The sequence below is a fragment of the Aspergillus thermomutatus genome (assembly GCF_002237265.1).
Source record: "Aspergillus thermomutatus strain HMR AF 39 chromosome Unknown NODE_46, whole genome shotgun sequence".
Classification (NCBI taxonomy): domain Eukaryota; kingdom Fungi; phylum Ascomycota; class Eurotiomycetes; order Eurotiales; family Aspergillaceae; genus Aspergillus; species Aspergillus thermomutatus.
Window position 1 is genome coordinate 48834 of NW_020798095.1, and position 22305 is coordinate 71138.

General features: G+C 49.4%; 8 protein-coding genes across 8 annotated transcripts; 5 read left to right on the forward strand and 3 right to left on the reverse strand.

The window, feature by feature from the left end:
• Window positions 1–409: 409 nt before the first annotated feature.
• On the forward strand, window positions 410–1228 carry CDV56_105697 (MSF1 domain protein; the record flags this gene model as incomplete). The annotated part of the gene is made up of 1 exon (XM_026759316.1): window positions 410–1228. The coding sequence occupies one exon, from the start codon at window positions 410–412 to the stop codon at window positions 1226–1228; it is 819 nt and encodes a 272-aa protein (XP_026616230.1).
• An 806-nt stretch (window positions 1229–2034) lies between these two features.
• Window positions 2035–2868, forward strand: CDV56_105819 (uncharacterized protein; the record flags this gene model as incomplete). The annotated part of the gene is made up of 1 exon (XM_026759438.1): window positions 2035–2868. One exon carries the CDS (start codon window positions 2035–2037, stop codon window positions 2866–2868), a length of 834 nt encoding a protein of 277 aa, XP_026616231.1.
• Window positions 2869–6191: 3323 nt separating this feature from the next.
• On the forward strand, window positions 6192–6986 carry CDV56_106103 (uncharacterized protein; the record flags this gene model as incomplete). Its single annotated transcript, XM_026759722.1, has 2 exons — window positions 6192–6669; window positions 6733–6986. The coding sequence occupies 2 exons, from the start codon at window positions 6192–6194 to the stop codon at window positions 6984–6986; spliced, it is 732 nt and encodes a 243-aa protein (XP_026616232.1).
• A 653-nt stretch (window positions 6987–7639) lies between these two features.
• On the reverse strand, window positions 7640–8158 carry CDV56_106193 (uncharacterized protein; the record flags this gene model as incomplete). The annotated part of the gene is made up of 1 exon (XM_026759812.1): window positions 7640–8158. One exon carries the CDS (start codon window positions 8156–8158, stop codon window positions 7640–7642), a length of 519 nt encoding a protein of 172 aa, XP_026616233.1.
• A 1612-nt stretch (window positions 8159–9770) lies between these two features.
• CDV56_106335 (PPN1 endopolyphosphatase family protein) lies at window positions 9771–11902 on the forward strand (the record flags this gene model as incomplete). The annotated part of the gene is made up of 3 exons (XM_026759954.1): window positions 9771–9889; window positions 9941–11118; window positions 11169–11902. The coding sequence occupies 3 exons, from the start codon at window positions 9771–9773 to the stop codon at window positions 11900–11902; spliced, it is 2031 nt and encodes a 676-aa protein (XP_026616234.1).
• A 3702-nt stretch (window positions 11903–15604) lies between these two features.
• CDV56_106699 (oxygenase MpaB family protein) lies at window positions 15605–17165 on the reverse strand (the record flags this gene model as incomplete). The annotated part of the gene is made up of 6 exons (XM_026760318.1): window positions 15605–15636; window positions 15707–15926; window positions 15973–16126; window positions 16173–16593; window positions 16644–16680; window positions 16749–17165. The coding sequence occupies 6 exons, from the start codon at window positions 17163–17165 to the stop codon at window positions 15605–15607; spliced, it is 1281 nt and encodes a 426-aa protein (XP_026616235.1).
• A 1430-nt stretch (window positions 17166–18595) lies between these two features.
• On the forward strand, window positions 18596–20108 carry CDV56_106855 (terpene synthase family protein; the record flags this gene model as incomplete). Its single annotated transcript, XM_026760474.1, has 9 exons — window positions 18596–18774; window positions 18835–18980; window positions 19039–19196; window positions 19253–19265; window positions 19318–19474; window positions 19522–19611; window positions 19657–19690; window positions 19748–19965; window positions 20018–20108. The coding sequence occupies 9 exons, from the start codon at window positions 18596–18598 to the stop codon at window positions 20106–20108; spliced, it is 1086 nt and encodes a 361-aa protein (XP_026616236.1).
• Window positions 20109–20598: 490 nt separating this feature from the next.
• CDV56_106964 (MARVEL domain-containing protein) lies at window positions 20599–21257 on the reverse strand (the record flags this gene model as incomplete). The annotated part of the gene is made up of 3 exons (XM_026760583.1): window positions 20599–20814; window positions 20867–21133; window positions 21216–21257. 3 exons carry the CDS (start codon window positions 21255–21257, stop codon window positions 20599–20601), a joined length of 525 nt encoding a protein of 174 aa, XP_026616237.1.
• Window positions 21258–22305: the final 1048 nt, after the last annotated feature.

The window sequence follows — 22305 nt, forward strand, 5'->3', positions numbered from 1 at the left end:
ATGAAGCGGATGACCGAGAAGGTGACCAATGCGCTACGGCGAGTCACTCTGAGTAGGCGTAGATGGTAACGATCCTACCAACTGCTCAATAATTCTGCTGCCCCTCCAATCCGGTTGGTGGATGACTCAGGCCGGCTGGCAGAATTTGGGCGATGTGATTGGCCATAGCCTATCATCTGGCTGGATAAATCAATCACGTGGATCTCTTGGCACCCCGCGTTGCAAATCGGGCTAGCGCCAGAGCTTCCGGAACCTGACAGAAATTCTTCCAACAGGAGTTTCGATCCGACCACTGAGAAAGGTCAACGATCAGACGAGCACCCATCTCCCAAACGTCAATTCCTCCATCGCCACATCAGCGCCAGCATCGTCAACTCGATTCTACAACTTCCTATATGCATCAGCAATCATGAAATTCTTTGAGAATGTCTTTACGTACGATTATTCCTTCCCTGCCGTCTCGCTTGCCTACTTTCTCCGCTACCCGAATCCATATTCTCGCCATGTTCTGACCACCGATGTGATCGACCGTTATGTGGATCCGAAGACGGAGCGACTTCATACAATACGGCTTCACTTGAAGAAGTCAAAGGTTCCGTCGGGTATTCTGAAATTACTCCCGAAAGGAATTGGGGGCTCGGACAATTCTGGCCAGAGTTATATACTTGAAACTACTGTCGTCGACATTAAGGAGGGATGGATGGAAACCGAATCGCGGAACATGGAATGGACGGGTATTCTGAGTGTCGTTGAGAAACAAGTCTACACGCGCCAACCGATTGAGGGTTCGCTCGAAACCCTGCAGGGACTTTCACTAGATGCTCAGAGAAACGAACAGACCCGGGTGAAAACCACGGTCACCTTCCGCTCTCGGTTGGGACAAGGAAAGTTCCTTGGAAAAAAGAAGACTATCCCTTCTGCCGATCAGACCATTGAGTTTGATGAAGAGACGCCTAAGAAGGGTTTCTTTTCGTCGCTGTCCACTGCGGGGATTCAGAGAACCATTGAGCTCATTGGCGTGAGTAGAACTCGAGATGCAGTGCTCAAAAGCAAGGAAGGCATGAACATAGTCCTGGAGAGGTTGCGCAATGGTGGTATAGTCGGCGTCCTTGAGGGGATGCGGCAGGATCGGGAGGCAACTTTCGGACCCGATGGTCCCTGGAAGCGTGTCTGGCTCAGAGGCAATGGCCTCAAAGATCGAGCCTTTATGGATGATGATGACAACTGATTGACACTTGTATAGGATTAGCCATAGGGCAACTTCTTTTTATTGCAGCATTCGAGCGTGGGGTTTCGGCGTTTGGGACTTGTCGAATTTCGGACACTCTCCTATGTGTTTGACTTGCTTTATTGTCATCTTCATCTCAATATCTTGGTCATCCGACTGAAACTCTTCATATGATGAAAAGGGATGAAATAAACCTCAATGTATATTAGCTAGCCATATGGCAAATGTGGTGGCCTTATTCGCTGTAGGCACCTGTTGTACAATACACATGCGTCTCACTTTTTTAAATTTTTGTTATCTTCCACATACATCCACTTATTCAGAGATTCAAGCCCTTAAACCAAAAAACAAAGAGAGCCTTAGATTGTTTGTTCAACTTGCTGCTGTACTCATGATGACTTAGTCATCCTCACACAAACTTTGGTGGAGACTCGCTTCATTCTTTATAGATCTCGACCTCCCTTCATTGATCAGACATTCTCCATCGTTGAACCGCATCACATCTGACACTTTCATTGTCAGCGTATGATTTTCATCTCAGGATGAGTTATACAACCAAGTATAAGAGCTGGCAGGACTGAGGTACCCTTTGTTTGTCAAAGTGGGTCATCAACATCGGATCTTTTTATGACATTGACATTGGGAACTCACATATACATCAAGCCAATGTGAATTTGACTGAGAGGCTTCATCAAGTTCTTTCGGATCACCTACTTTAAGCAAACAACCTATTCTCCTCGAGCAGTCCAATCGCTGCCAAGATGTCACGCAGTCCCTCTGATCCATCAAGTCTTTCATCACCAAAAATGTATACGCAATCCCTACCATTTCGAAATCAAGCTACAGGCGGCTGCTTTGATGAGCAAAGTAATATTGCTACCACCCAAAATCCAGAACCTGGGATAGACCCTGCAGATCTGAAGCATCTGGGCGAGAACCTAAAGATACTCCCAGTGCCATCAGTAGACGACGACCTCGAAACAACGGCCAAGAAGATGGGAGCATTAGCCAAAGTGGTCAGCGATGGGAACAGCCTAGCACTGTTCACAGGCTTACAGTTGGCCTCTCAGCACTTGAGAGATCCGGAGAGCATAGCCGTATCACAGATGACACCAGACGAACGAATGCAATACGAGGCATGGCAGAGGGCCAGAAAAGGTCGCACTAGGAAGAACACCGGCGTCCAGGCGAGTGAAGAGACATCTAACCGTGGTCAAAAGATCCCACATGACTTCGACTGGGTCCAAAACGTAGCTCCAGTGCCTGATGGCGCTCAGAGTTTGAAGAAGTTCACCCAGCGCGCAGCAGCAATGGACATCATCTGGGACCACCAGGGGGCGACGCCCGAGAACGCATCGTGGCTTACTTTCAATCAACCAGCCATTCTGCCTCTTGTCAAGGCTGTCTGCAGGGTCCGCACTGCCGAGAAACACCGCCAGAATAATCGGGATCCCAGTATCCGCGGGTTGACGGACATGGAGGCAGCAGAGGTTGAAACCGTGCGGAAAATCGTGTCTCTTGCGGAGAGAAACAGGACACGAGAGCTGGAAAAGATCCGAAAGCTGACCAGGTCAATTACGGAGTCAGCTGCGGTGATCAAGGCCCGGATCAAATTTCTTGAAGACAAAATGGACGGCTGATCCCAGGAGATCCTGCATCCGACGCCATTATTATTGACCTTGCCAGGAAAGTTACTGGTCGGGTCGTGAGCGCAATCTTACAATATAATTCTCCTACCAGCATTGTCCACTAATATCCATGAGGCATTTTTCTACTTTTCATTCATCTTTGATGTCCTATCCCAAGCACTCCGGCAAAACTGTGCTGCCTAAACACAATTAAGTACGGAGTACCTATGGACTCAAAATGCAAGAGAAGCAATGACGCACAGTGGCCAAGGTTCACAATAGAAAGACTACAACTAAACCTGCCTTTTGATTGGATACCGGCGTCGTCGGATATTACCTAGCTTCAAGGTTGGGTCTGCCAAAACCCAAACGGAACTAGGTAGTTTTTCCACATCAAGTTCAACCCATTTGCTAGCGGTCTAGCACTGCTACGGTAGAATTTAGTACGTAGAACCCTTGGCTTGAACCTGGAAGTCTCCAAATCGAACGGGTCATTTCCGCTGAACCCTTGAATTTGATTCCTGCTAGACTAGAATAGGGAAATGTGGCTGACTGGCTGTACTTGGCTAAACAGCTATTTTGTTGTCGGCGACGAGCGCTGCTGTATTTAGCCTGTGACTGTGAGCCTACAGCAGATGACTTCACTGTCTATTTCTGCTGGTCACCCTTGAGTACCTTCCAATTGATGGGGTTGGAGCGTCCAAGGGTACAGATGCAGGATAACCGTCGGCGTACAACCACTTGAGACATGTATTCTCATTAAGCTATCTGAAAGGTAAGAGGAGAGACATGGTGTCAGAATGGTGACACTTGACAGTTGACAGTCTCCGAGTGATCAGCGCCAATTGCGTCGAAATAGTCCTGTCGGGCACGGCGAAAGATTCCCTCATAAGTAAAGTCCTTTGGAGTTCCGAGGGTGGTGATCAATGAACAGTGGAACTCAAGAGCCAGGGTGTCGATCATCGTTTGGGTCAGGATAGTAGTATCAACTGATCTTGACATCTTGGTTTATATTCACATGGGAAGAACAAAGGGTTTAGCGTTGATAAGTTGATGTCTAGTACAGGCTCCCAAATGGCTCCGAGACTCCGACTCTGTACCCTTCCTACCAAGTTGCTGCTCTTAAACACTTGCTATCATGATGATTTGTGGTTTGATACACCGTTAACTACTCCGTAGTCCAATAATATTGCCACACCGTACCATTGCCTGTTTAGAATAGTCGAGTTTGAAATAGATAGACCGTAGAAAATTTCTAGTAGATGCTCGGGCCCCGTGGCTAGCGATGGGTTGAGTGACGGACGAACTTTGCATAGTTATCAGAAGAAAACCATGGGACGTGAACATGAACAGATTCATGATAGGAAATGTGAGATCATTACTCTGTATGGAGTAGTTTGGGTAAACTCAACCTGTCTTCTTCAGGACTTTTCTCCAATAATCTGGATGAATCTGAGCTGCATGTGTTGCAATAAAAGTATCCTGATGGTATGCTTGACCGGCTGGTGATAAGGATGACTGTAGGTATATGGAATTTATTGCTCAGCTACATTGGCTTGCTGATTTGGCAGGTCATTTATTAGTGATTAAGGGTTCAGTACCTAGGTAGTTCCCAACTTTCCACTCTCTCTAGTAGGTACTCCATAAAGCAAGGTAACACCCACAGTTACCTACATAGATACCAGAGATTCACTCTGCGGCTTCATGCATACAGATCATCACCTGATCAATTGACTTGGGAAAACAGTTCCAGGCTACATTACTGTTTTGTTCCAATCAAGATACCAGCCATGTGAACCTAAATATACCGGAGCATCGACATCATCTCTCCAGGGTTTTGAGGAGACCAGGAGAATGCTGATGGATGTCATCTGTGGAATACTCCGTAGATACTCCGTCAATCTTCTCGTTGTAAAATAACTTACTACCTACTAGCAGAAAGGGAAACAATCAAATTGCGGTGGTGGCTGGCAAGCTAAACAAACCAAGTGGGCCCCTAGGATTCAGAATGCCCAAATATGTGCGGGCTCTGCTCCCTGAATGGTCCCCTCCTGACACCCTGTCTGGGATCATCCACTGGAACTGCCGCATTCGGCCAGAAATATGCGGGGGCACCCCCCGTTAGCGTAGCTGGCCAAGCAGGGCCAAGAATGTCCTGTCCACAGGTAAATCAGGGAGCGCTGGAATTGTGCAAGTGGAAGAAAAGGCACCTCTTCGGGCTTTCACCATGCCCTGCGGCCAATCCCGGGCTCCACAAGCCCTGATTTATGCGGATTAATATTAGTGAGAGAATAATAGAAAATCAGAATTCGAATTTCAGAAAAATGATCTGTTTGAATCACTGACTGTCTGAGAAGGTCAGCAGGGTCATCATCTGTACTCCGTTCTATCTATCTACGTATTTGCAATTGCCTATGATATTTCTTTTCCATTGACCTGGGAGGAGATTATTTGCTCCATACTCCGTACCATCGTCGACTTCTGCCTCTACAACCGTGGCCTTAATACAAGGCTTGAAGCTTTGTTCCTCAGCCTCCTCTCTCTCTCCTCATACCCATAATAATCTCATCAGGAGTCAATCTTACTCATCTTACGGATACTATTTTCCCCTTCCGCTCATTTCTTCCCTCGTCAGGCCATGTTCTTCCACCATTGATATCCTACCTAGCTCTCAACTCACCATAGTATCACTCCTGTAATATCAAACGGACCCTTCTCCCCCCGTCTCCGTCAATACCACCGTTGCTTGGACACCGTCTCGATTCTAAGTCCTTGGCCTCTGGTCGGTGGACAAAGTGGTCCGCGAGCACCAATAGTCGACATTTGCTTACACGAGAACAGTTTAGACACATTTGCACAACGGACGGTCTACGCCTGTGCCGTCTAAGCGCGGAGGGGACTCTCACTAGCATCTCTTTCTGCAATCCCTTTCTCGTTTTGCCCCATATCTATCTATCTAGTGGTGGTGGTATTGTATTTGTTGCGGGTTCTATCATGCTTTAAAGGGTCTTCTATTTATCACCTCCACTTGGCCTTATTTTCGCATTCATCCCTCCGCTCCTTGTTCCGTCTATCCCTTCGACAACCTCTCCGACCGACCGGCTTTCGTCAACAATAATAACATCAACAACACGGTAATGAGCATGCCAGTCGTCTCTGGCCGCTGCTCCCTCATCAATCTCATCTAGATACCATAAACAGATCGATCCCACTCGTGAAGCCGCTTTGTCCCGACGACCATGGAATCACCAATGTCTATCCAACTTGGATCAGGATCGGTCTTTCGACCTGGCTGGATGATTTTGATGTTGGTGTTGGTCGCTTTGCCGTCAACCATGGCCCAGTTTTGTACCTTTTGGGACGGTGGCTGCGTCGACCCTCTTGCTCAGACAGCCGTCAACTTCGATTTTCCTCCTCTATTCCTCGATGATATCACTCTGTACTATGGATTTGACGCGAACCCGTCTGGCAAAGGGCAAGAGCCTATAGTCAAGGCTAGTTTCTGGCTTGCATACGACCCTCAGCGGATCGACAGCTCCGTCATTACTGCGAATCGCACCTCCGAGATTGCCTTCCGGGTAGGAAATCTGACAGGTACGCCTTCTGGGCCTAGTAATGGCTGCGATGGTGTCTGGGGTCCGCAATGCACACATGACCTGAAGGAGCTGCTCAAAGGGGCCATATACGAACTTTCGATGAAGGGGGACTATACCTACCCTCTTCAAACCGTCCTCAGTCAAATGCTCATCAACCCACCTGTGCTCGGCAACTGCCCACCGTTCTTTTTCGATGTGCAATCATTGCCTGTGCAGCGTACGTAATTCTTCACTCCCGATCTTGTCTATCTGCATTCTGACCTTAGCTCCCACTTGATAGCATTCGCTCAAGAGACCGAGCCTGATAAGACTGCGACGATACAGACTCCTGGGTTCGGCGGAAGCCCATGGAAGACGTGGTTCATTGATAATATGACGTCCAGTAAACAAGCCGAGCAGGTTGCGGTTGCCATTCTTAGCCGAGCCCCGTCTTCCAACAGCTATTTCCTGCACGGGAAGGATGACATTATGATTGAGCTTGTTTGCATCCAGGCACCTTCTTCTGGGAGCTCGTCTTCTAGCCAAGACGGCTGATGAGGGTCTTGGCTAACAAGATCAATGCCTGCGCACAATTGATATCGGAACACATCTATACCGCACCACCGAAGATCGATCCTATGATACCATCCACGATGGTTCAGCCGAAACAGTCCTTCTACTGGGCTCCATCGAATGCTCATCACTCGATGTACCAGGTTTCTGTTCAAACTTTCTTGCTCAATACCGTGGCTATCATGGTGCATTCGTGACATACCATGATTGTCACTTCGAAGAGCGAGACGTTGGTTCATCCCTCAAAAGCACAGTCGAACCAGATCCTGTGCCGTTCAAAGGGTCCAACGATGCCACTGCCGATGCGCATAATTGTACAGGGGTGCCGCTCATTTACATATGTTCGGGTGGACTCGAACCTTTCACGCGTCACTCCTAAACATCTTGAGACCAGAAATCTTGATAAGGCTTACCAGTCTAGCCGATAAAGTCTTTTTTTGTTTTGCTACCTTTGTGGGCAGGCCGACGGGCGTCAATGGATAAGCAGACACACGCCTTTTCATACAATGACAAAGGAGGCACTGCACTGGTCACAAGAGTACTCAAAAGCAATCATTAAGACATAATGCAATCAACCGTTGTCCGACAAATTCCTATATGTACAAGATCGACCATATAATCAACACCCTTGCCGCCTACAGTGTCGGCCAGTCCATGTCAATCGGCTTCAAATTACCAGGTCCGCGGAAATCCTCCATAATTTCCGCCTGCTCACTTAGGAGCTTCCGATCCGTCTGAATTCCAATCTTCGCCAGACCCCTCCACCGCGCCAAGTCGTCCGCATTCCGCTTATCCCCATGCGCAGCTTGGGCACTCTCCCAGTGCCCCTTGGAAAATCCCAGCAACGTGGTGATGCGCTTTCTAGGAATGTCATATACAAGCGAGCAGATGGTCCCCGTCTCTTCCAGCCAATTGCACTGCCATAGCTCGCCGGGTCGAATGCATTGGTACGTGGCTGTCTGGAAATTCTTACGGCCGGCCATGGGCCCGCCGTGAATGGCAAAGACAATCCGGTCCTCGTTATAGAACCACATTTCATAGCGCCATTTCTCCGGGTTGCCGTGGGCGTCTTGTGCGGCGTAGTCATATATGAGATGACGGTCGCGGATGTCGGTGTCGAAGGTTGAGTCTTTGAGGGAGGGAACGACGGGCATTTCTGCTTGGCTCGAGGATGACTGTACGACAGATGCAGATAAGTTAAACCAATACAATGGAATCTTCCACTGAATGCGTATGCAATTTTCTATCGCTGTTTGTAGAATACTATCCGGTAGGAAACTGTTGATATATAAGGTACACCCAAGTCCACACTGCCGACTTTTCAACCCGATAGACGACCACTTCTCGCCTCTGCTTATCTTTTCGGTCCACATCTTGATATTCAGCCTCGGTCTTTGAGCTGTGTGTGCTGTGTAGGTCGGATGTATCGGACTATAGCGATGACATCATGACCGCGCGGATCAGCCACGCCAATCTGAGCTTGTATCCTGTGTTCCACATCTCGGATTGAGAAGAGGGTGGAATAGGGCTGCAGAACGCTGTATTGTCTGTATCCTGTAGATTATCCCTACATCGTTGTTTGTTAGCCCTGGACACTTACTTACCCATGGCTAGTCGTTGGTAGGTTTGGGCAAGACCTTGCCTCCGATACTAACTCTCTATACCTCTGTTGACTGAGGTCATACTTGGCATAGTTCATGTAGACAGCTGAGGATATCCCCGTTGCCCACCTGCGTCTCCGTGTCTGGCCTCATCAATGACGGAATATTCCGTGGCATAGGTGACTTTCCAACACACATCTCCCATGCAACATCCGATCTGCCCGATCTATTCAGCCCTCTCGACGACAGTAATATTCTGGTTCATGCGCACGACGTTGAAGTATTTCTTATGATGCGCTTCAGCAAACGCCTTTCTGCCGTGCAATGAGAACCATCCTCAGCGTACCAGACCTGCGACCGACTTTCGGCTTCTTGGGTGGTTATCCGGCAAGCCGGAGTAGAATTTATATCTGGGCCATGGTATTTGCTCAAGCAGGGCCCCGAGATTCACGCGATGAAGTTCATAATTGAGCCTGCTAGCGACTGAGCGAGGTTTATTGTGTTGACTGCGCTGAGCGTATATGGTAGTATGTACCAGACCCTTGACGCGTGATCGGTACGCGACTCGCGACATCGCTGCCCATGGAGATGTGATGTATGAACTGTAGGTTCTGGGACCAGTGCTTGTAGGCGGTTGTTTGAGATTCCTCGCCTTCATAATTTGGTTCGATGCTGTCTGGCGTAGAAATTGCAACTGTTGCATGGTCTTATCTCTCCTCGATATATAAGGCGAGTGGAGCACGAAGCCTCGAAAGACTTCATGGCGTTGTTGACATTGTTAAAAATACGTAATAAAACTCCTTGCTAAATGCATAGAGGAACAAGATATCAGAGCATATCGGAAATGAATTCTTCCATGATCCTAGGTATATGTCAGACTGTCTCATTGTGATTCTATATATGGCGCCCATTCAATTTGATGATCCCTCCCACGTGCATCACCAACTGGTCCCAAACGGGAAATTTGCTTGTTTACCGCTTCGCATCATGAACTCTTGGTAGAGCTTGATCAAGCCACAAGCTGATACAGAACGCAATTGATTCCCTGCAGGTGTATAAATCTGACACTTTCTTGGAATGATTTCTTCGTGTTCTTTACAACTCTGTCAAGTCATTACTGACTGCATCTCCTTAGAGTCCTCTCAATTGGCTGGGCTGTAGAATAATGAAGTGGCAGGCAATCCTAGCCACCCTCCCGGCCATTCCGAGTCAAGGAACTGCTTCATCTCTCCCTGGCGCATCCTCTTATGTAGCGCCGGCTGGATTTCCGACTTCTGCGTTTTCGTAAGTCTGGATGATCCTAGCAATGTGAAGTAGCTGACTTGCACCGTACAGCTCCTACTACTACCTCCCAGCAGAGCCCACTCAGGAGCCACAGCCAGTGATTCGGGATCCTGTGCTTAAGACTGTTTTTCCATACAATCTGACCAATCCCAACACTATACCAACGGAGAACAACGACCCAGTGGTCTTCCCAAACCCTTCGAGGAAGCTCTCTGACAGTCAACAGCATGATCTAGTCAAGGCTGTGGTGGCTAATGTGACCAGCATCATCAATGGCAATGCTACGTACGGTAGTTGCACCAAATGTAAGGCAGCGTTGGCCGCGGCCAAACCTGCAGCATTGTATGCGCCGACTCTAGTGCCCGACACGATGATCGCGCTCTGCAAGCAGTTCGGTTTCAAGTCAAATGCCACCTGCGAAGAGGACTATGCTGCGTCGGTCTTCGGCGCCGTCTGGACGCAAGTGCTGGCATACGCTGATGTCGAGGGTCTCGATGGCAACTATATTTGCCATTCATTGAGCAAGTCCTTCTGCGGCCCGCCAGCGACAGGTCCACTGGACACCGCTGGTCTTTTCCCCAAGCCTAAGCCAGCAAACCCTCGCGTTCCCAAGGCGAGCGGGAAGCGGGTCAAGGTGCTGCATCTTTCCGACTTTCATCTGGATGCGCGGTACTCGGTCAGCTCCGAGGGTAATTGCTCGTCCGGGCTGTGCTGCCGTAACAACAACTTCAATTCTGCTTCGAAGGACCAGGTCCTCCTCCCTGCCCCGGCGTACGGAACTTTCAAGTGTGACACGCCGTATGATCTTGGTCTGGCTGCCCTTCAGGCGGTTGGGCCCTTGACTGGGACCGGAAAGGGAAAGGATAAGGATTCTCTGGCTTGGTCTCTTTATACTGGCGATCTTGTGTCGCATGATCCAGTCCAGGAAATGTCTCGAGAATACGTTGAGTACACGGAGACTAGTATCTATGGCATGTTCAAGGAATACCTGACCGGGCCTGTCTTTGCTGCGCTGGGCAATCATGATACTAGCCCGGAGAACATCGATGCTCCTCACAATCTCCCTGGGCCCCTGGGCGAACAGCAGAGTTGGAACTACAAGCATGTCGCCGGACTTTGGAAACACGAAGGATGGATCGATGAGAAGACTGCCGCGGAGGCGCGCACACATTACGGTGGATACTCCGTCAAGACTCACTACGGTCTGCGCATTATTGCGTTCAATACTGGTAAAAGTACCCGGATACTGGTCAATTATGCTAGGCACTGACTCCATCAGATTTCTGGTACTCGACAAACTACTTCAACTTCATCAACTCCACCAACCCCGATAACTCTGGCGTCTTTTCCTGGATGATCGACGAGCTTCAAAAGGCCGAAGATGCTGGCGAGCGTGTCTGGATCGTTGGCCACGTTCTCAGCGGATGGGATGGCTCCAATCCCCTGCCTAATCCTACTAATCTTTTCTACCAGATTGTGGACCGCTACTCGCCCCATGTCATTGCCAATATCTTCTTTGGCCATACTCACGAGGACCAGTTTATGATCTACTATGCCAACAACGGCACGTTGCAGAGCGTAGACACAGCCCTGACAACCGGCTGGATCATGCCCAGCATCACCCCATTGACGAACCTGAACAGCGGGTTCAGGATGTACGAAGTCGACACTGGCGACTTCAACATCTACGAGGCCTACACCTTCTTCAGCAACGTCTCCGATTATACTACCCTCAAAGCGACGGGGCCCACGTTCCATTTTGAATACTCAACCCGTGACACGTACGGTCCCGCGGCAGGCTGGGACAAGGACGCCCCCTTGAATGCCACCTTTTGGCATCGGGTGACGGAGGCTATGGAGAAAGATATCGACCTGGTAAGCTTGCACAATACTTATCAGGGTAAGATGAGCGTCAAGTCCCCCAACTGCACCAATGTGGAGTGTCAGGAAGCGAAGATCTGCTACATGAGGAGCGGCAGTGTTGCTTTGGGCAGCCAATGTCCTCAGGGGTGAGTTGCACTCTCAACTGTAATGATCTGGATGCTAATTAGTTATAGATACGGCTCGGTACAAAGTTCTTTCTCTTGAGCGGGTCTTTATAGTGTACATGTACATACCATGGGATACCTTCCCGGTATTCCTTTATCACTAAGAACAAATCAAAATGTGCATGCATCTATAGACATGGCCATCAGAGAGGCTCACTTCTAGGTTAATGTCCGCTGGATGCTCATGATTTCCTTTTGCAACATTCATCGTCTCTGGCCTTCTTGGCGTTCTTCATCATCTCTGGCCTTCTCGGCGTTCTTCATCGTCTCTGGCCTTCTCGGCGTTCTTCATCGTCTCTGGCCTTCTCGGCGTTCTTCATCATCCTGGCCTTCTCGGCGTTATTCATTGTTCTGGCCTTCTCGGCGATCCATCGTCCCTAGGCTTCTCAGTGATATTCATCGTTCTGGGCTTCTCGGCGATCCATCGTCCCTAGGCTTCTCAGTGATATTCATCGTTCTGGGCTTCTCGGTGATCTTTAACATCTCTGGGCTCCGCAGTGATATTCATCGTCTCCCGCCATTGGCCCAGATAGTGAGTATACAGAGGCTCGGCGTCAACCCCATTCACACGCCTATCCCATTATTCTTTATGGATTCACCAGAAGTAATCATTCTTGCAGTTGCTTCACCGTTTTAATGCCGGTGGCAGATATATAAAGACCCCCTGGACCCCAGGTCAGAAGTCTCTTCTCCTTACTCACACTGCAAGACTTAAGACTTCATCTTCTCTTACCCAGGTCGTTGGGCTAGCATTTGGGCCCTATTCTCTCATTGTATCCTTCTTTATCTTTCTTACAAGATCTATTCTTTACCTTGTCGAGAGAATCGAGATCGAAACGACGTACGGGGTGCTTCGCTCATAGCCTCTTTCAGAACCTACTGTCAAGCTCTCGGAGCGAGGCCAAGACTTTGCAACTGAATCTTGCGCTTCTGTCGAGAGAATCGAGATCGGAACGACGTACGAGGTGCTTCGCTCATAGCCTCTTTCAGAACCTACTGTCAAGCTCTCGGAGCGAGGCGAAGACTTCGCGACTGAATCTTGCGCTTCTGTCTCCTCCAAACCCATTATCGGTTTTGGAAAGACTCATGTGATGAGTTCACTCAAAATCCTGCGCATCAGACATTTCCGGTCTGTTGCCAACGTTCGGGTGGTTCGCCGACGAAGATTCCACCGATGAAACGTGCGCTTCAGCCTTCGAAATCTTTATTTCCGCGTTGCCGAAATCCCATCTTCTGTCAGAAAATGGTGTGCTTCGGCCAGTTTTCCCAGGCGAGTGTGGATGTGGAAACTGACGTCGAAACTGGCGTTGAAAAAGTGGATGCCGGCGTCGAGACTCGAAACTGATGTCGAAAGGGCTCATGCGAAGATTCTACCGACGAATCGTGGGCCCCGGCCCCTCTCGAGCCATCTTCTCTCGCCCAGAGACACGTGGGGGCGTACAGGCCAATCATGTGAAACAATGTCGAGGCTATGGTAAGTCTGATCCTATCGGGGTAGCAAAGACGTGGGCTGACTTGAGTAGATTGCGCTTGCCAGCTTGGCTGGTCTCGAGATTTCTTGGATGGTACCGTGACAAGTCAGTTGTTTCTTGAAGCTTCTGCTTCCACTTGGTACGGGATGGAGATTTTCGAACTGTCCTTGGACATTCCCATGCTGGTTCAGCCATCGGTCAGGTCCTCCCACTGGGGTGGGCAGTATCGCAACCCCAGAAAAGGGCCATCGTCAGCTCTATGGTTGTCTGTACCTGCGATTGCGCTTACCAGCTTGGCTGGTCTCGAGACTTATGGCTGGTACCTTGACAAGTTGTTGTTTCGTGAAGCTTCTGCCTCCACTTGGTATTTCATTCTGTTCAGCCATCGGTCGGGTCCTCCCACTGGGATGGAACCTGCGATACTGTCCTTCCCTCCCAAGCACAGAGAAAGACGATCGTCTGCTCTATGGCTTGTCTGTACCTATTTTGAAGTCAGTTGTGTGACCTCAGCCGACATTGGCCTGGTCAGATGCATGATGTCCAGGCAATACTCGAAGTGAAATGGATGTCAAATCGATCTGCGCGACCAATCTCTTCATCGGACCCATACGGATCGAACATGCTCCGGACAATCCAATCGAGAAGGGCCAGTCCCTTTCACCTATTCAATTCAAAGGAGCGGTGGCGCACGCCTTGGAGGTGATGATCGAGTATCATCGCATTTGCGGGAGGTAATCATCCATTACCACCGGATTTGTTGGAGGTGATGATCGAATATCATCGCATTTGCGGGAGGTAATGATTCATTACCACAGGGTTCGTGGGAAGTGTCAGAGCTCAACCTGAGCTTGTTCTGCTCTAGGTGCCGGAAACCAAGCAGCGACTGCACCCACGATGCCGGCGGCATGCAGAATCAACCAAGTATTACTTGGCACCATCGCCATGCTCTATGTTCTGGCTGTGATGCAAGACATGGCCCTCCAAAGATGAAGTCAAGGAAGTCAAGGACGCCGAGGAAGCCTACCTATGCAGTCGAAGAGGAATTCGAAGTTTCGAACGGCCTTTCAAAATGTCGGACGGAGACATTCTTCGTCCCTTGTCTGCCCATCCAATATGCGAATGTCGCGAATGGCCTCAAAATGCCCAGCACGACGAAGCTGAGAAGTTCAAGATGGCATTACTGATCAAAGAGACAGATTGCACAATGAGCTCGGATACTCAGCTCTGCGGACAACACTCGCAGACCCGCACAGCTTCCGTGCCAATGGAGTTGCGATATCGGAACTCCCGAATTTACGAGGGAGTACATTCTCAAGGATTGTCCCTGTGGCTGCACTCAGGTCCAAGCTGACTACGGAAAAGAGGGGTGTCGACGATTGCGAGAAGACGCTAGCCTGCTGCGGCGGTTCAATATACGATTCAACGTGCCTAGGGCATCATTGCGAAAGAGAAGGTGGACGATCAACCGAAGGCCCGGTGCAGCTGTTCAATCCAATATTGGCCGGGCCTTCTGCTTCTATGCAGGTCACTGTGGTTCGTTTTCCCTCCTAAGGACGAAGGGGAGTTCATTCTCAAGGATTGTGCCTTTCCTCGCGCACGAGCCTAAGGCTCACTACAAAACAAACGGGGGCGTCGACAATTGCAAGAAGACGCTGCCCTGCTGCGGCGGTTCAGCATTGTTCGACGTGCCTAGGGCATCATCACGAAAGGAGGGTGTCGACGACTGCAAAAACACCCTGGTCGGCCGTTCAATCTAATATTGGACGAGCCTTTTGCTTTTATGCGGGACGCTGTGGTTCGTTCCCTCCTGAGAATGAAAAGCTTCCCGGGGAGTTCATTCTCAAGGACTGGTGCCTTCCTCGCGCGTGAACCTAAGGCTCACTACAAAAAGAGGGCGTCGACGACTGCGAAACACCCTGGTCGGCCGTTCAATCTAATATTGGACGAGCCTTTTGCTTCTATGCCGGACGCTGTGGTTCGTTTCCCCTCCTGAGGAAGCAAAAGCCTAAAGAAAAGCAACTTTTCCTCAGTAACGGGTTGAACTTCCTTAGGAAGCCGGTCATGGCAAGGTGTGTGCTAAGGTGGATTGCATATCAGTATGACTGAATATTGCACTATGTGACTTGGATTTGTTCTACACGGCATTCAAGATAGTTTGATACTACTTTGTACTTCGATTGTGACTTCGATTTGTTCTACACAGCTTCCAAGATAGTTTGATACTGCTCTATACCTCAATTATCAGTGTGCTCTTCTTCCACTCATTTCAAGTACCCGTAGCCCGCCTGCTAAAATACCTCCCACCGTGATACTGCCGAAGACAAGGACCACAGACAAGCATATGAACTCAAACAGGCCGATGGATACGTGACTCATCTTCCGATCGTTCTGAACCTTTATGCCAGCCTGATATGCTTCCCTGCCCGTTTTCTTGCCCTCTTGCGGAACATACTGGAACGGGAAGCTAGTACGGGACTTCCTTTGCACAATGCCTCTGTATAGAATTGATCGGAAAAGCTAGACGGTCAGTACCTCATTACCCAAGTAAACGCGCCAAACTCACATTGATCACAAAGCCATCAAGACCAGGAACAAGACGCTGCATCCAAGCCATAAACACTACCAGCACGCAATGCCCCGTGAAAGCCAGGTAGTGCCATACCCCTGGCCGTCCGAGGCCAAGCTCATCGCAAAGCTCGTCGCCGTTGATCCACCGACTGCCAGCTTCGATGAAGCACCGGTGCAGGCAAATTCTGTACACACTGCACAAAGTTGTAAGCCACCACGCGTGAGGTCTCTGTTATCCGGAGCTCATGGAGGTAGCAGCTCTCCATGGTCAATTTGGCTTTCTCGGATGTCTCAAAGGATGCTGGTGGAGTACCGAGCAAGTATCCCAGGTACCGGAATAGAGCAATATAGTCGTCGATCTCTTGTTGGGAAGGCCTCACTCCAAACTTGGGCAGTTGAAGCCACATAGGGTTGCAGCTGAAGGTGCTGATGGAGTGGATCGAGTCGAGAGTGTTGACTGGGACCCCGTGTTGACTGACGTCGTAGTATTCGGGCTTCCTCTCGCACAGCTTGAGGATTCGTTGTCGGACCGCGGAATGGAGGAGTCGGACCCTGATCGTTGCAATGTGACCATCGCCTCCAGGCTGGATGGCGGCGAGGTGACCTGGATGAGCCACTGGAAAGTCTCGAGCAAGCGTCCGAGGAGCATACGGGTGGAAAACCCACCGGTTCGGACGAGGACCTCGACGACTCCCGAGGCGGCCTTTTACGGAAGGACTGTTAGTGATCATGGCTGCTGACAGGATACATGCCAACAGATGAAAGTCTTACCGAATTTTCCGCCATAAACCCTTGCAACGCAAAGCCGACGATGTTTGCAATGGCGTACCGGTAGAAGAACCTCTGGCCCCGTTCGAGCTGTTCCCAATCTACCCAGTCAGGAACGGTATGGAGCTCATTCCAGAACTGGGACAGCGTCTCGTCTTCGCTGTGGTGATCTCGAAGAAGAATGTAGAGATCGTTTGGGGGCGGAGAAGTGCCTTTCGCTTTGCTTTCTTCGAGCAGAGCAGCACGAACTGCTTGGATTCGCTCCAATGCCGCAGCACCAAGGGTATCATACTCCTGGCGCAAAGGCTTGATTGTCTCCTGGGCGAGGTGGCTATCAGTCCACTTGAATGAATAGCCCCATTTGCTTATCGTTTCCCCAACCCGCGGGGAAGAGTTCAAAAAAGAGGAAGTAGAAGACATACTGGTATTGTGCTCTATGTCTGCATGGTTAGGGCTATCAACAGTTCCAGCTACGACATTATATAGGCCGGTTCCATCTGCATCCCATTTCCAGCTTCGAGAGGTGATAGTCAGACCATAGGCACTGAGCAATCCTCTACAAACCTTCATGGCAACGCCATAATACCGCACTCATTGCATACGAAGCCATTGCGTTGATCGAAACAAAGAAGTCAAGCCCTCTCGTATCTCGAGTCAATCATCGTAATCGACTGTTTCCTGCTTTGGAAAGAGTCAAGCGACTAGTGGAGCATCGTCGAGAGACCGCGCAAGAATTTGATATTCGAGGTAGGGGAGACCTATAGCGTAGCCTATCAGGTACTCCTGTTTTGGCATGATCCCCATCATAGCTTCGCATCAATGAGCCTAGGTTAGAGACTTCGGTCATTGGAGCGAGGTGATTATTGCGCCGAGCAGCACGAGGTTGAACGAATGAGGACGGTGACCACCCAACCGATGGTGTCCGTTGCAAGCGTCTTGCATTCGCCAAACACCGAGGTAGAACCGATTTTCATTCATTCCCAGCCCACGTTGACGATCTTCAGCGACCATTGCAGGCGAAGATGAGAGAAATAAAGAAAAGAGACTTCAGCGTGGCTTTAGTGTACCGACCTGCCGGGATTGAGTCAGTATACTTTGTTGAGAGAAGGGAGTTTTGGATGTTGGTGGCTACCTATCCGCGAGGACATTGTTCAGATCAATCGCCTTGCGACAGATTTGTGTAGCCATTGTATCTTGAAGCTGACAGGCTGTGTCACCTTAAATCTATTGTCTTGACTCCAGATGAGATGATAAGATCAGATTCAGAACCCAGTTGTTGGTAACCCGTGGGAATCATGTGTCAAGCAAAGGGGTTCAGGCAATGATCTACGCAGTAGATAGTTGCTCGATCGAAGTGGTTCTCTCCACAGTGGAGAACAATATCAAGGCCATCTTCTTTGTCTTTGAAGCCACATGTAGGCACATTCTGGAGATGAACTTTGCACATTGAGATAGCACGATATCAATTTTGCGGTTGTGATTGATGACCACGAAGACCATAGCGAGACAACGGGGCGAACTCTAACCCATTAGTCAGTGATAATGAAAGAAATTCTATCTGGCAGCCATCCTCCGAACTTTGGGTCAAAAGACAGAAAGACTATGCGTTTAGCGCTATCGGAGTATCTTGAGTATGGGTTCTGGGAAGTCAATTTTCGAATATTGTTCTCTGAGGGAGGTCCATTGTCACTCTTCCGTCCACTCCAGATTCTGATCGACATGGAGGATTCTGGGTATAAAGATCATGATCACTTTGCGATGGCTTTTAATCTTGAAGATAAGAATCACATTGATTCTAAGGAGTCTATCCAGACAGCCATTGTCTATATCATCTATATCCATCGACCAAAATGACGGACTTTATGGTGCACGAGAACCCAGTCCGGCTGGGAGAGAAGAGGACAACGACGCAGGATACACATATCCCCGTCCATCTGCCTCAATTATTCGTGCTGTTTCTGTCCGAGAATCCGGTGGTCAATCCGCACTACGAAAAGGTGAGGAAAGAATCCGAAGAATGGTTGGCCAAGTAGGTATCCTAGCCCCAAATAACTACAGACCCAGCCGACTAACTCGTCTCTTTAACCAGTGAATGCTCCTTCGATGAGAGATCTCGGCGCATTCTGAGCAAAACCGATTTCTCATACTTCTGCTCCGTCGCGGCGCCGCATGCTGGACCGGAGGAATTGCGCACGGTGTGTGATTGGGGGAATTGGGTGTTCCCATTCGACGATAGTAGGTCCCTTCCATATGGAAGCGCTTGTAGTCTGAGTATTGAGCATATCTCTGGCAGTGTTCGATAACGGAGGCCTGAAGGACGATCCGGCTCGGGCACAACAACTCATCGACAGTTTACTCGCCGGGATGCTGGACGAGGGTGCTCAGCTGCCGTCTGAGGCAGAAAGCTCCCTGGTTCGAGTTCACAACACGGTGTGGCAGCGCGTGGCCCAGGTACGGCCCCTTCCCTCTTAATTCCTGGTTCGGTCAATTTCGCTGACGAGACTCAGGCTTCCCCTGTTGGTATGTAGAATCATGAACCTTCCTCGTGCATTTACTCATGCGGTCTATACAGGAGTCAAACGCAGATTCGCCGACGCGATGAGAGATTACTGCAAGGGGAGCATAGAGCAAGTCCGTACTTGTTCCCTGGGCCGATACCCGTCTCTGGACGAGATGCTGGCATTGCGAAGGCAGTCGGCCGGTGTTGCGCCTCTTTTCGCTTTGGTCGAGTATGTCTAGGCCCATGACATGAACGCACTTCTACTCATGCCATCAGGTACGCACACAAACTGGATATCCCAGACCACGTCTTCGAGTGCAGAAGTATCAAGGAGATAGAACGTGTTGGAGTGGACCTTGTTCTTCTGTAAGTCTTCCCATTCTAATCTCAGCCGGATGTTAAGTGAAACAGACAGAACGATATACTCTCCTACTGCAAGGAAGAGGTAACCTCCCTAATCCCTCATCCCTCAATCCCACAAATGATACTGATTTGCAACCAGAAAGAAGGAGTAACACACAACGTCGTCGCCATATGCCGTCACTCTGGCATGCCCGCTCAAATGGCATTCAACCATATCGGCGATATGCTCGTCGCTCGGTATAAGGACTGGTATCTTGCACTGGCAGAGCTTCCGAGCTGGGGTGAGCATATCGATGCTCAAGTGCAACAGTATATTCGGGGAGTGCAGAATGTTGTGATGGCTAATTTGAATTGGAGGTATGTGTCAAGTCTAGGTCGTTTAGTATCTGGCTGACGCTTTCGATTGTAGCTTTCGATCAGGACGATACTTCGGAGATGCAAAGGATATTGTGCGAAAGTCGATGATCGTGACGGTCAAGCGGCATAGTGTAGATGTTTGAAGTTGGTGTGGTTTTGTGTCGATGTCTATGTTCTATGCTTCTTGTTGATATTAAGATTTACTCTGCATGAAACATTTTGTTACTCCCAAAATAGTACATCAAAACAAAGTATTAAGCCATCCTAGTACATATAAAGTACAGAAGAACTAATATGAAAGAAACCAATAACATTCCCATCATCCAGTCATCCCCGCCATCCATAGACCTATCCTGCACAAATTCCGTCCTATGACTCCTATAAAGGTGTACCCCAGATTAACATTAAGTACCGAGTAGTTTTTTCCCGTGTCAATCCCAGCCTATTTTTCATCGGCATCAGATCATCGAACAATCGTGCATCATTGGCGCCAATGCAGAACCTCTCAGCATTGACAGTTGTCGTTACAATTGCATTAGCTTTGGCAGAGAGACGTCTGCGTACCGAAAACTAACCACTTGTTAGAGCATCTCTCGCCATAAAGAAAGGATCACATACAGGATCACTTGACCATTAAACCTGAGCCATGCTAGGGCGTGCCCGTGGTGCACGACCGGTCCGGCTGCGCATGTCGACGGTAGAGCTACGAGCCATCAGGATAGAGACGACCGTCGAAGCCATGTATCCAGCCCAAGCGAACCACAAGAACGCAACAGATGCCTGGGCCTCACGGCATCGCTTCTGACGGTTGTGGGCGCCGTTGGTGATTTCGTTGCGGAGTAGGTAGTCCTATGCTCGTTAGTCACTGCAAACGAGGATGGTCATGGATGTCGCGACGTACCTGGTTGGAGCAGGAGTGGCATTCCAGCCGAGCAGCCAGTGCGATTGCACAGGACAAGAAGAAGATGTTGTTCAAAACATCGAGCACGATCATGATGATGGGGTGAATGGCCCAGCTAAGGTTGATCGAGGCAGGGACAAGGTAGAATAGCGATACAATCGAGAATGTGGCAGTGTACATGCTGTAGTTGATCGTGGCGGGGTTGCCTGCAAACGCCATGGCGATGATGTTACCTATCAAGGCCATGACGAGCACGGAGAAGACGAACTGCACGTTACTCGTATGTTAGCTATCCGTCCGGCTTCTCTGTCGAAAGACGTTGTGGCTGTAGATGGAAGTCTGCACGTACCTCCCATACTCTCAGGCCGAGCTGGATTCCTCTGAGGGCCATTTTGACTAGTTGTTGAGCTGGTTGCTGTTCTTATCTCGTTCTTTTGGAGAGTTTTGTGGTTGCGATTGCGTATAGTTGCGCAAGCTAGTATACTGGGTAAGTCACCACGACGCAGGTTCGAACACGCAGTCGGACGAGGCCACGACGAGGAAATTAAGATTGCAAAGCGTAGATCTGATGCGCCGCTTGATTCTAGGGATGAAGGATATTTTATTCTGTGCGGAATGTCCGGAGGCCGACAATGACGATATGCTGCGGAAATGGACAATCTGCTACGTCATGCATGGGAGGAGGGATCATGAAATCACCAGTAGAAGTTGAGCCACCTTATGGATCAATCAGATTGATCTTTTGGTCTTGGTCAATACAGAGACCTATATCATCGAAGCTAAAAGGTGAAAACTAAGTGGGGTCAGAGAACATGATCGTCATTAGCAAAGAGAAGCTGCAGCCAGCTGTTGGGCGTCAGTGCATATGCACCTGGAGCTTGTACTGGGGATTATTCTAGCACACAACTACTGTGCTGCTCCGTAGTAGGTGATGACTGCTCCTACCAACAGAACCGTTGGAGCTCAAAAACATCAGAACTCGCCCTCTCTTCCGCCTGATTCCGATATGAAATGATGATTCCGTCACCATATGCTCTGCAACAATTTCGAAGTCAATTCTCAGAGCTTATACTCCTACAATGACCCTATGCACAGTGATCCATGGGACTGGTGGACTGGCTGGACCGGTTCAGCCACTCAAGAATCTAACTGCAGTGGGCTCTGACATCCTCATGCTTATGGATCGAGTTCCTTAATCGTTGTATGATCCACTGGTCGAGACCCGAATCCATTGTCGGCTCTTCACGGTCGATGCATGCAGTAACCAAGTACAAATCCAGAATCCTGACCTCGCAAGTGCACCTCTCCACATGCTCTGGTTGAAGAGAATTCTTCCAGGGTTGAAAAGAGATGAAAATTTTTCACAGACATCCTCCGATTTAGGACAATAAAAGGAAAAGTCTCAAGCAAAGATCCACAACATCTACTGAGACATCGTC